Here is a 13,516-nt window from a genome sequence, read left to right as displayed (position 1 = left end):
AAGGGGAAACCCCCATTTCAGCTAGATCGTTTTCTGGTTAACCTAGAGATTCTGGACTCACTTTCAGATAGTTCTACTCATTGTACCACAGTATGTGTCTGTACTTTTGAATATTGCAATACAGAATTGTCTTAAAAGTGGTCATCAAAGAATCAAAGCAGTTGTCTCCAAGTGGTAACATTTAGAGTATCTTTTTAATTTCAGCTATTTTATATTTCTTTCTAGCATTTATTAAAACTATTTGAATGGTATAATGAGCCTGAATAATTTCAAAAAATAAGCAATTACTTTATATGTCAGTTTTCAGCATTTTATTTTGTAAATGTGAAACAACCAAAATTAATTACTGATATATTCTAATGTTACAATGGGACAGATGAACACATGATCATGAGTTTTTCTTTCTCATCATTTATTTCAGTTTCTAAACTGTATAATTTCTTAAGATAATTTCCTTGTGCAAAGTATTATACATATAAGCCTCTTCTGCAGATTTACCTTGAAGGCAGAATAAATGAAAATGATTACAGAAAACTAGAAGAAATGCACCAAAGATGCCTGGTTGCAGAACGTTCAAAAGATGATCTTCAGCTAAGACTTAAGACAGCAGAAAATAAAATCAAACAACTTGAAATAAAGTAAGTTATTCTTTTGGATTTTCAGAATTCATACAATTTTTGAGATTTTTTAGTTTTTATAGTACTCATAATTATATCTTATGTTGAAAAAAGACGTTTTAGCACCAAATAGAATTCCTTTTCAAGATTATTTTTGAAAACTAATTTCTTCAGGAAGAAAAGATACAGTACTGTACCATTTTATTTTAAGTTTCTTGTTTCTGGCAGTTAAATAGGATGTTCATAAGATCATTTCATACTAACTATGAATACTAACTATGCAGCTATTACAGTAGCTTGCTTATAATTATTGCTTTTATACTCAGTTTAGAGGTATTGAATATTCAGTAATAATCCATCATTTGTATTTATTACATTGCCTATTAAAATGATAAATTTATAATCTGGCCTATCCATTCTGAATATTTCTCTATCTTTTCCTCCCAGAGTATTACTTATTATAGTAAAACTTACTTAAGTTGAATGAAGTTTTGATCTCTGTTACAGAATATGTTTAATAGTTATTTTAAAAGAGGAATGCTATCAGCAGTATGGCAGAATAGGAGGTCCCCAGCCCACGTCTCTCCACAGAAACAAATATTTGGCAGGCATCCACAGACAAAAATGCCTTTGTGGGAGCACTGGAATCCAGGTAGGAGGTTGCAAAGCCTTAGTGGAGCCCAAAAATGAGGAGGCAGGCCTGCACACCAGTGGCAGGCCCTCCAACTGTGGTCCCATCTATGAACCCAAAGCAGCCCCATCTTCCTGTGGATTTGGCTCCAGCCCTCCTTGCCCAGTCCCGCACCTAGCTCCTTCCCAAGGAACCCTTATAGGTACTCTCAGTAATAGGCCTGCCAACCTCAGACCTGGCTGTGGCCGCCAAAGCATTCCCATTACCCAGCTCCGGTTCCACTCTCCTGCAGCCTGAACATAATGCTGCCCATCCGGGAACCAGCCCAGTAACCTCACGGGAGCACTAATGGACCCATTGGAAGCCACACCTGACTGTGCCCCTGGTAACAAGTCTGCCAGTGACGGACCAGACTGCACACCCAACAAAAGCCACAAGACATGGATCCAGCCCTGTTCTACCACAGTTTGAGGCAGTCTTACATGGCCAGGGATTCACCCAAGGGACCCAGCAGAAGCCACTCTTGTAGATGCCCCCATTACAGGCCTCAGACCTGACTATGATCCCTGAAACAGTCTGTGACCCAGCTCTAGTCCCACCCTACCACAGTCCAGAAGCAGTTCTGCCTGCCCATAGTCCAGCCCAGTGAACATGACAGGAGCACCTTAGAATCCTAACAGACACAACACCTGACTGCACCCCTGGTTACAGGTCTGCCAACCATGGACCTGGCAACAACCACATGACATGGTTTCAGTCCCGCTTAGCTGTGATCCCAGAGGCAGTCCCATCAGTTCTGAGACAAGACAGGAGAAGGTCTTTAGCTGCCAAAACCAGTCTAAAGACTGGAAGAGGAGTCTGCTCCTTCACATGCACAGATAGCAACAAAGAATCAAGCAAACATCACACCACCAAAGAAAACTAATAAAGCTCTAGTAATCAATGCAAAACAAATGGAGATCCATGAACTTCTAGACAAAAAATTAAAAATAATTGTCTTAAGGAGCTTAATGAACACAGATGGTCAACTACATGAAATCAGGAGAACAATACATTAACAAAATGAGACGTTTAACAAAGAGATTGAAACCATAAAAGAACCAATCAGAAATCCTAGAGCTGAAGAATACAGTGATTGAACTGAAAAATTCAACAGAGAGCTTTATCAGCAGACTTGGTCATGCAGAAGAAAAATCGGCAAACTCAAAGACTGGTCATTTGAAATCATGCAGTGAGAAGAAAAGAAAAAAGAATGAAAAAAGAGTGAAGATAACCTACATGATTTATGGGACATCTTGAAGCGAATGAGTATCCACATTATGAAAATCCTGGAAGGAGCAAAGAATGAGAAAGGGGTAGAAAGTTTATTTAAAGAAATAATAACAGAAAACTTCCCAGATCTGGGGAGAGTAATGAATATCCAGATCCATGATGACCAAAGAACAACAAATAGAGTGAACATCAAGAGCTTCATTTGACACATTATAATCAAAATGTCAAAAGTCAAAGAAAACAGAATTTGAAAACAGGAAGAGAAAAGGGACTCATCACATACAAGGGACTCCCTCAACCCCTGCATAAAACTATCAATGGATTTCTCAGAAGAAATCTTGCAGGCCAAGAGAGAGTGGCATAATATATTCGAAGTGCTGAAACAAAAAACTAGGAATCAAGAATACTATACTCAGCAAAGCTCTCCATCAGAAACAAAGTAGAGATAAAAACTTTCCCAGAAAAAAAGAGATCAAAAGGAAGTTCATCACACTAGACTTAACTGTACAAGAAATAATAAAGGGAGTTTTTCAAGTTGAAATGAAAGGACACTAATTAGCAACGTAAAAACAAAGTATAAACCTTTAGTCGTAAAGATAAGTATATAGTCAAATTCAGAATACTCTAACACTGTAATGGTGGTACATAATCACTTTTAACTCTGGTATAGAAGTTAAAAGATAAATTTTTTGAATAACAGTAGGTACAATAATGTGTCAATGGATATACAGTATAAAAAGATGTAAATTATACATCAGTAACATAAAATGTGAGAGAGCAGAGAAGTAAAATTGTAGAGATTGTTATGTGATTGAAGTTACGTTGTTACCAGGTTAAAATAGACTAACTCTAAGATGTTTCACGTAAGCCTCATGCCAATCACAAAGAATAGATGTGTAATAGGTACACAAACGATAAGAGAATGAAAGCATAGTACAAAAATCAACAAGAAGACAACAAAATAGTAATAAAGGAACCAAGGAACTACAAAACAAAACAATTAACAATATGGCAATAGTTATGTCCTTACTTATTAATAATGACTTTTAATGTAAGTGGATTAAATTCTCCAATCAAAATACATAGAGAGGCTCAATGGATTAAAAATCAAGTTCCAGCTATACACTGCCTACCAGGGACTGATTTTAAATATGAGGAAACACATAGACTAACAGTTACAGGATGGCAAAAGATAGTCCATGCAAATGGGTACCCAAAAGATAGCAGGGTGTCTTATATCAGACAAAGTAGACTTTAAGTAAAAAACTGTCACAAGACCAAAGATGGTCATTTTATAATGATAAAAGGGTTAATTTGTCAAGAGAAAATAGCAATCATAACACTATATGCACTCAACATCGGAGCACCTAAGTATAATAAAGCAAATATTAACAACTGAAGGGAGAAATAGAGAGCAAACAATGATACTAAGGAACTTTAATACCTCACTTTCAACAATAGGTAGATCATCCAGACAGAAAATCAATAAGAAAACAGCACATTTGAGCAATGCTAAAGAACAAAAGACCTAACAAGATTCTATACAACAGCAACACAGTACACATTCTTCTCAAGCATGCACAGAACATTCTCCAGAATAGATCATATGATAGGCCACAATGTAAGTCTTAGCAAATTTAAGAAGATTGAAATTATATCAAGTATCTTTTCCAATCACAATGGTATGAAACTGAAATGCAGTAACAGGAGAAAAATTGAAATATTAACAAATAGGTGGAAATTAAATATCACACCAGTGGGTCAAAGAAGAAATCAAACAGGAAATCAATAAATATCTTGAGACAAAAATAGAAACAAAATATACCAAACTTATGGGATGCAGCAAAACCAGTTCTTAAAGGAAAGTTTACAGTGATAAATGCCCTACATTAAGAAAAGAAAGATCTCAAATAAACAACCCAACTTTACACCTTAAGGACCTAGAAAAAGAAGAAAAAACTAAGCCCAAAGTTAGGAGAAGGAAGGAAATGACAAAGATTAGAGCAGAAATAGAGAATTTTTTTTAAAAATAGAAAAGATCAACCAAACTAAGACTCGGTGTTTTAAAAAGATAAACAAAATTGACAACCCTGTAACTAGACTAAGAAAAAAAGAGAGAAAATTCAATAAATAAAAATCAGAAATAAAAGAGGACACATTACCACTGATACCACACAAATATAAAGACCATAGGAGACTACTATGAACAATGATATGCCAACAAGTAGGACAACCATGAAGAAATGGATAAATTACTAGAAACATACAACCATACGAGAAATAGAAAATCTGAACAGACCAGTTACTCTTAAGGAGACTGAATCAGTAATCAAAAACCTCCTTGGATTTTTGAAACATGCAGAACCAGATGGCTTCACTGATGAATTCTACCAAACATTTAAAGAAGATTTAATGCTGCCAGTCCTTCTTAAGCTCTTTCATAAAATTGAAAAAGAGAGAACATTTCCAAACTCATTTTACGAAGCCAACATTACTCTGATACCAAAGCAAGACAAAGATACATAAGAAAATAAAATTACAGGCTAATATCCCTGATGAACATAAATGCAAAAATCCTAAAAAGAAAAATTCAAGAGTGTATTAAAAGGATCATAGTAGGATTAAAACGTAGGATGCAAGGATGCTTTTGACATACACAGATCAATAAATGTGATACAACACCACATTAAAGAATAAGGGATAAAATTCGTATGATCATTTCAATAGATACAGAAAAAGCATTTCACAAAATATAATTCATAATAAAAACTCTCAACAAATTAGATGTAGAAGAAATGTTCCTCAACATAGTAAAGGCCCTATATAACAAGCCCACAACTAATGTCATACCCAGTGGTAAAAAGCTGAAAGGTTTTTTTTAAAGATCGTGAAAAAGACAGGAGTGCCCACTCTTGCCACTTCTATTCAATATAGTACCGTATGTCTTAGAGAAATTAGACAAGAAGAAAATACAAAATGTATCTAAATTGGAAGAGAAGTAAAATTGTCTTTGTTTACAGATGACATGATCCCATATATTGAAAACTGGAGACTCAACCACAAAGCCATTAGAACAAATACATGAATTTACTAACAACAAACTATATGAAAAAGAAATTAACAATTCCATTTACAATACCACCAAAAAGAATAAAATGCTTAGAATGAATTTATAACCAAGGAAGTGAAAAACCTGTACACTGAAATCTAAAAAACATTGAGGAAGTAAGTTGACAAAGTCACAAATAAATATAAAGATGTGTTTATAAATTGAACGAAGCAATAATGTTAAAATGTCCATACTACACAAAGCCATCTATAGATTCAATAAAATCCCTATCAGATTTTCAATGGTGTTTTCACAGAAATAGAAAAAAGTCCTAAAATTCATAATGAACCTCAAAAGACTCTGAATAGCCAAAGCAGTCTGGAGCAAGAACAAAAAACTGGATGCATCACACTTCCTAATTTCAAAATATATTAACAAAGCTTTAGTAATCAAAACAGTACAATACTGGCATAAAACAGATGTATAGATTATGGCACAGAGTAGAGAGTGCAGAAATAAATACACACATTTGTAGTCAATAGATCTTTGACAGGGGTGCCAAGAACACAAATGGAGAAAGGATAGTCTGTTCAATAAATGGTGCTGGGAAAACTGGATATCCACATGAAGAAGAAAAATTGGACCGTATGTCACACCATGTACAAAAATAAGGTTATAATGGATTAAAGGCTTAAATGTATGTTCTGAAGCTATAAAATTACCAGAAGAAAACATAGGGAAAAAGCTTCTTGACGTTGGTCTTGGCAGTGGATTTTTTGAATATGACCCCACAAGTACAGGTAACAAAAGCAAAAATATACCAGTGGAATTACATCAAACTAAGAACTTTCTGCATAGCAAAGAAAACAGTCAACAGAGTGAAGAGACAACCTATGACATAGGAAAAATGTTTGCCATTAATACATCTGATATGGAGTTAATATCCAAAATATGTAAGAAACTTAAGAGCAAAAAAAAAAAGAAAAAAACACATAAATTAGGCAAAAGACCTGAACAGATTTTTCCCAGAAGAAGACTTAGACAGCCAATAGATATATCAAAAGGTACTCATCATCACTTATTATCAGGGAAATGCAAATCAAACCCACAGTGAGGTATTACCTCACACCTGTTAGGATGGCCTTTGTCAAAAAGACAAAAGATAACAAGTGTTGGCAAGAATGTGGAGAAGGGAGAACCCTTCTACGCTGTTGGTGAAAATGTAAATTAGTACAGCCACTATGGAAAACAGTATGGAGGTGCCTCAAAACATTAAAAATAGAACTACCATATAAGCCAACAATCCTATTTCTGGGTATAGATCCAAAGGCAACAAAATCATTGTTTCAAAGAGATATCCGCACTCCCATGTTCATTGCAGTCAGTATTATTGACAATAACCAAGATATGGAAACAGCCTAAGTGTCTGTTGACAGAAGAATGGATAAAGGAAAGGTGGTGTGTGTGTGTGTGTATGTGTACATATGGGGATGGGTATATATTTTTTTTTCTCTAAGAATCTCCTCCTTTCTCTATTTTTTTCTTATAAATAATTTGTTGGAAAACTGGATAGTATTGTAGAGTATTGTTAGTATTGTAGAGTTTCCTCTACCTATATGCATATATGTGGTGTCATTTACCTTATTTCCTGCCCCATGCAGTTCCTAAAAACTAACAACTAAATCAAGAGGCTTGATCTGATTCAGCTTTCACTTTTTTTGTAAGAATGCTTTATAAATGGTAATATTTTGGACTCCTGTTTGGAAGCACATAATGTGTCGTTGTTTTTGATCTCAGCATCTCTCTGACTTGAGCATTTTTTGAGGATCATTGCCTAGATCCATCATTCCATTAGGAATAAGCCGAGGTTGAGATAGGAAAGAAGGGGCTACAAGTATTATGGGGGTAAAGGACCTTCTATATTCCCTGTGACACCTATTGACCAGGGAATGTTCACAGTATTTGATTATCTGGGATTGAAAAGATGGAAATTTAAAAGATAGGAATAAAAATTAGCAGTATATTGAAACAAGATACATGTCTGGAGGTTGTGTCACTCAATAATCCATTGTTGAGAAAGTTCAAGAAATATAACCTATTTAACCTGTGATAAAACAAGAAGTTTATACAACTAGAAGTTTATAAAAACCATTTCTAAGACATGTAACAGGAAAATATGAATTGGGTCTTATTATAATTCATAATTTATTGTAGTCAGCTAATGTCTTCCTACAGAGTTGATTGATAATGAAAGGAGTTTTGACTATTACCTACTCCACCTTCCTCACCATTAGCTTTAGTTTGTCCCCTTGAAGTCCTCTTTACACAGTGATTCTCAGTGTTAGTAAAAATTTGAAAGAGGTTTCACATTGACTTTCTAGGTGAGTGATAACAGTTCAGCTTATCTGTTCTTAGTTAAGATTGCTTAAATTGAACGTACTTGCCTGGTGTAACGTAACATTGTGAAACCACATAGTTTAAGTCTATAGTGAGGAGAAATGGCTCAGAACAAAGAAAACAGGTCTACAGTATAACATATAGACAGACTTCTTGACTTCTATTGCATTTCATTAAGTTAAACTTAATGAAATTTTGTTTTTTTTTTTTTATTCAGTTCCGCGGAAGAGATATCACGTTGCCAAGAAATGATTCAGAAACTTCAAAATGTATTGGAGTCTGAGAGAGAGAACTGTGGATTTGTCAGTGAACAAAGGCTGAAACTTCAGCAGGAAAATGAACAGTTACAGAAACAGACTGAGGATTTAAGAAAGATTGCTCTCGAGGCTCAAAAAAAAGCCAAATTAAAGGTGTTTTCAGAACTAGTTAGAATTAAATGTGTACTTGTGAAAATCAAAATATAGAGAATATTTACAGAGACCTAGTAGAACATTTTTAAGGTCTTTTTTTTTTTTTTTTGCCTTCTCATCAGATAGCACTAAATCATAATGCAGAGTGTTAGCCAGTCTTTTCTTTATTGTAGAACTTGGCAAGCATACTTGAAAATGATTGCTTTCACTATTCACACACAAAAAAGTTCTTTTCCAACCATGAAATGCACTGATATTCCTGCCAAAGCAATTTAAGCAGTGCTAGCAAAACTATAGATTAGATAACTTCACGGACTGCCGTCCTGTCTTTTCCCTCCATAATAGCCTCTCGAAAACAGAACTCTTAAAACTAGCTGTATAGCGGATGGTACGTCAGTATGCTCTGAGAACCCCTCATAGGTAGTCTAAAAATTCCATGACAGGAAGAAAGCAAGGGACGAAAATCTCCTCTGGAAGAAAATTCCCTTTTATTTTCTCTCTCCTTCCCCCCTTCTTTACTCTAATGCTTACATGGTTTGGCAATAGGAACATGATAACCTGTTTGAGGGAGTTTCAAGCACAGGTATCACCATCAACATGTTGCTTGCCTTTCCCCATTCCACGTGACTTTTGTAAAAAGTGGCATTAACTCTTTATGATAAAGCGCTATATTTTCCAGTTTTGTAGTAAGGATATGGGGTAGTAACATTAATGTTTCACTTTTTTCTTGTTATTATGAGCTCTCATAAGAACTCACATTCCAACCTAATTCATATCAGTGTATATTTATTGAATGCCTCCTTTTGCAAGTATCAAACACTGTGATTATTTATAAAAGCTTGAACTCTGAAAGAGACCCTTACATATGCAAAGAAGCTTGTGCTTTGTGCTTTAGACTATGAGAAATCTTTGAAAAACAAAGGGGCAAAGTCATACTACCAGACATCAAGACTTGATATAAAGGTATAGTAACTAAGATAGTGTGTAATCTATATAAGAATAATCGACCTGATCAATGGAACAAAATAAAGTCCAGGAACAAACCCACTTTTCATAATCACCTCATTTATAACAAAGGCACCACGGAAGTTCAATAGGGAAAGAATTATCTTTATGACAGATAATGCTAGATCTTTACAGTAAATCATGCTACAATAATAATAGATCAGCTGGGTCCATATTTTAAAAATAAACCTTGACCCCTATATCACACCATACATTTAAATTAATTTGAGCTGTCTTGTAGACCTAAATGTGAAATATTAAATGATGGAACTTAAGGAGAAAATCTTCATGACCTTAAGAAAGAATTTCTTAAACAACACAAAGAGAACTGATTATAATGAAAAGATAGATGAATTGGATTTCATTAAAATTAAGATTTTTAAGTCATCCAAAAGAGACACCATTGAGAGAGTGAAAAGTGGAAGAAAGAATTTATAATACATACAACCAAAAAAAAAAAAAGGATTCATTTCTAGAATATAAAAACTTTCACCAATTAATAAGGAAATAATTAATAAGGAAAAAACGTTTAACAATCAGGAGAAAACAGACACCCCATTTCCAAAAACGGCAAAAGAATTAAATAGACGCTTTATAAAAGAGAATATATGAAAAAATGTTCAACTTCATTATCTGTCAGGGAAATATAATTAAACCTATAATGAGGTACTACTGCATAGCTACCAGAATGGCTAAAATTTTAAAACTGACAATATCAAGTCTTGACAAAGTTGTAAAACAGCTGGTAGTTTCATGTTATTTTGGGGAGTGTAAATTGGTACAACCACCATTTGGCAGTATCTTTTAAAGCTGGACATACATGCATACTATGCCAAATAATAATAATACTGGCTACATACCCAACAGGTATGAGTGCTTGTGTTCATCAAAACGTGTGTATAAGAATATCCATAGAAGTTTTAATCATATCAAAACACTGAAAATAACTCAAATGTCCATCAACATGAGACGATATAAATAAACTGTGGTATGTTCACGTATGGGAATAGAAGAAAAAAAAGAACTATGTCTATAAGCAATGGTGGGTGAGTCTCACAGACATAATGTTGGACAAAGAAGCCAGACATAAAAAAGCTTATAGTCTATTAATTTCATTATATGAAAGTGAAGAATGGGCATAATTACCTATAAGGATGGGATCAGAATAATGGTTACATTGTAGGTGGGTGAATATTGATTAGAAGGGCATGTGAGAGAGCCTCCTGTGGTACCTAAATCTGGGTTGTGACTCTGGTATGTCAGTATACATGTAAAAGTTGGTTGTATCCTTAAGATTCATGTACTTCATTGTAAGAGAGAGAGAAATAAATCTTGGCAGAGAAAAGTGGGTAGGATTATAGATAGAACAGGAGTGGCTATGGGTTTGATGATTATAGAAGCTGGTGATAAGCGTATAGAGATTCATTGTAATAGTCTTTCTATTTTGTGTATGCTTGAAAGTTTCCACACTGAAACATTTACATAATTAAAAAAAAAAGTCAATGTACTTCAGTGAAAAAATGTTAAATCTTCATCTTATGTTTTAAATTTCATATGGATTAATAACTAAAAACTATTAATGATGAATTTCCCCACTTGATACTGCACCTGTTCTATCTTTAACCATTCAGGATAGTAACTGATGTTTCTTGGAAAACAAAAAGATGACAGAAAGCTTATCTACCAAAAATGCTCCCTTTGTGCCAAGTCTGCATCTAGCTTAAGAGAAGCATCATTGGTAAATAAGGGACAAAAGTTCTGAACCAGCTAGATAGCTGTAATTCTATTTTATGGAGGAGGGCTGTCAGATAAATTTCTCCTTTGTAGCCGATTCCTTCTTTGACAACATAGGAATCTAGTGCTACACTTTGCAGCTTTTCTCCTCCTTGAAAAAAGAGTGTGATCTTTCATAGATAAACTGAAAGGAGCCAAAAAGATCAAGACAGTTGGATGTTGAGAGGTCGGTTGGCTGAGAACCTTAACAACTTATTATATGAAGTTTTCATTTGATCTTAAAGCCACTGCTGTCCTTTCCGCCCCAGCTTTCTCTTTTCCTAACTCCTCCTCCCTTCTTTCTGAAAAGGATCTCCATATCTCTGTGGTATGAATACCCCTCATAAAAATATAAAATTAGGAAATGGATAGTTTTTAGCAATCTTGTCTACTTTTGAGTAGTTTTCTGCAGAGGAAGGACACAAAAGAAGAAGGGAAGGAGACCATAAATCCTTTTTCCCAACCCAACATTCTGAATTGAATCATTAGTAGGACTTTTGTTGTTATAGAAGACATGGTTGTTTTGGTCCTTATCCTTCCAACATCAGCGTAGACCTGTCCAGTTTAACAATCGGAATTGCATCAGCTGAAGGATCTGGGGTTTGTTTGAAGACTAAATTTTGATACCAGAAAGCTATCATTTATTCAGTCTACAGATATGTTTTGACATCCTTACTATGATTCAGGTGCTGAAAATGTAATAGTAAACAAAAAACACATGGTCCCCATCCTTAAAAACTTATTTGCATGGAGGTGGGAAAACTAAATGTATCTTTGCAAACTAATAAATGCCCTTTAGGAAAAGCGTAGGGCACTATGAGAGCTTTTTCTAGATAGATGGTAAGAGAATTTCCCTGTAGGATCAATAATTGAGCTGAATTCTAAAAGCTGACTAGAGATAACTAAGATAAGCAGGAGGGGAAAGATTATTCCAGGGAAAGGGAACAACATGTGAAAAGACCCAAGAATGAGAAGGCATTGTGGCAGAAACAAAGAAAAAGAAGGGAATAGTAGCATAATACAAGCTTGTAGAATTAGAGACAGGTTATCATGAAGGACGGTAGAAAAAAGCTTGTCAAACTGCAAATAGATTTTCCAATTGGAAATGGGGAGTTAAGTAGGCAGGAAGAGTGCTAAAGCTATATAGATGCATAGATCAGTTTTTAATACATGTGTGAGAGAGACAGAGACAGAATTAAATACTTCCACTTAAGATGTCAGAACCATGGCTTCTCCAGAGAAAGTGGAGATTGAGGCAGGGAAGGATATTCAATTCTAAATTTGTAGAATTCAGTAATTCAAAAATTGTTTAAATCGAGCAGAGTCACGGAGCTTCAGGAGGCTTGCACAGCAGTAATATAATACACAATTAATAAATCCAAAGTTGTTTTTTCCAGTGCCAGTGTTTATAAAGTCAAATTTCTACTTGTGTACCATTTGAGAAAGCAAATTTAAGAGTTTTAGGAAGTTGTTGCATTTAGCAGGGGTAGTGAGGACAGGATGTTTGCAGTTTTCCCCCATGAGCCATGGGTTTAGCTGTTGTTGAGTTTTCTTTGGTGTTTTTGAATTGGTAAAATCGAGTTCCTTATTCATTCTTTTTTGAGTTTAAAAGCAGCCATATTTAGTCAATCACTAGAAGTCATTCCAGCTGTCACCATTTTTAAATCACATTAGAATATCACAAGATAGATATTCTTTATAATATTTCTTTAGTGTAGCAAGATAAAGATGGCCTGAGAGTGCACCAAAGAAATTGTTCTTGTAACTATTTAACTATTTCCTCAGTTGCCTGAAGTATGGTAATAGGTAGTTTCATTCTAGCTGCATACAAAAGCAGACAGTTCACTACATACACTGGGTACTTTAGGACATTAGGGTTAATTCTCTCCCTGAACCCAGCTGAGAAAGCTTTTAGGGTATCCAAAGAGCATTTATTTGTATGTTCGTTCTGCATTAAGGTATTTTTACTATAATGACATAAATAACCTAGAAATAACTGAAGACATTTCCATATGAGTTTCTGAAAATCACTGTAGTCTTTTCCTGAAAAACAAAATACGTTGTTCATTTATACTGTAACTGAAGTGGTAAAGGAATTCCTGCCCTTTGAAAGGCAATCTGAACTTTAGTATGTAAATCAAAAGTGACTTAAGGAGCTTCTAAGATGAGCTTCTCATGAGCACATCAGAGTGCTGGGAGGATGGCATACTTGGAGAGTGCGTGGAAGCTCCTCACTCCGCCTACATCCATACCTTGCTCAGTGTGTCTCTTCTATTTGACTGTGCGGAAGTTGTATCCTTTATAATAAACCAATGAACACTTCTTGTGTTTTAAAAACATAAATGGCTTCCGTTTAAACCCA

The 13,516-nt window shown here is 34.8% G+C and overlaps 1 protein-coding gene across 4 annotated transcripts in view; it reads left to right on the top strand.

The window, feature by feature from the left end:
• The window catches only part of SCLT1 (sodium channel and clathrin linker 1), a 258,454-nt gene that overhangs the window by 172,136 nt on the left and 72,802 nt on the right, over positions 1 to 13,516 (top strand). For all 4 annotated transcript variants that reach the window (XR_004480803.2, XM_049709469.1, XM_033419426.2 and 1 more), the window contains exons 16-17: positions 493 to 638; positions 8,184 to 8,376. Coding sequence is in view for 3 of the 4 variants with exons in the window: in XM_049709469.1 (XP_049565426.1) it covers positions 493 to 638; positions 8,184 to 8,376 (339 nt within the window). In the remaining variant the exon portion in view is untranslated. The remainder of the gene's footprint in view (positions 1 to 492; positions 639 to 8,183; positions 8,377 to 13,516) is intronic.

This window comes from Orcinus orca, chromosome 4 (assembly GCF_937001465.1).
Source record: "Orcinus orca chromosome 4, mOrcOrc1.1, whole genome shotgun sequence".
NCBI lineage: Eukaryota > Metazoa > Chordata > Mammalia > Artiodactyla > Delphinidae > Orcinus > Orcinus orca.
This window is presented reverse-complemented; position numbering and strand designations above follow the sequence as displayed.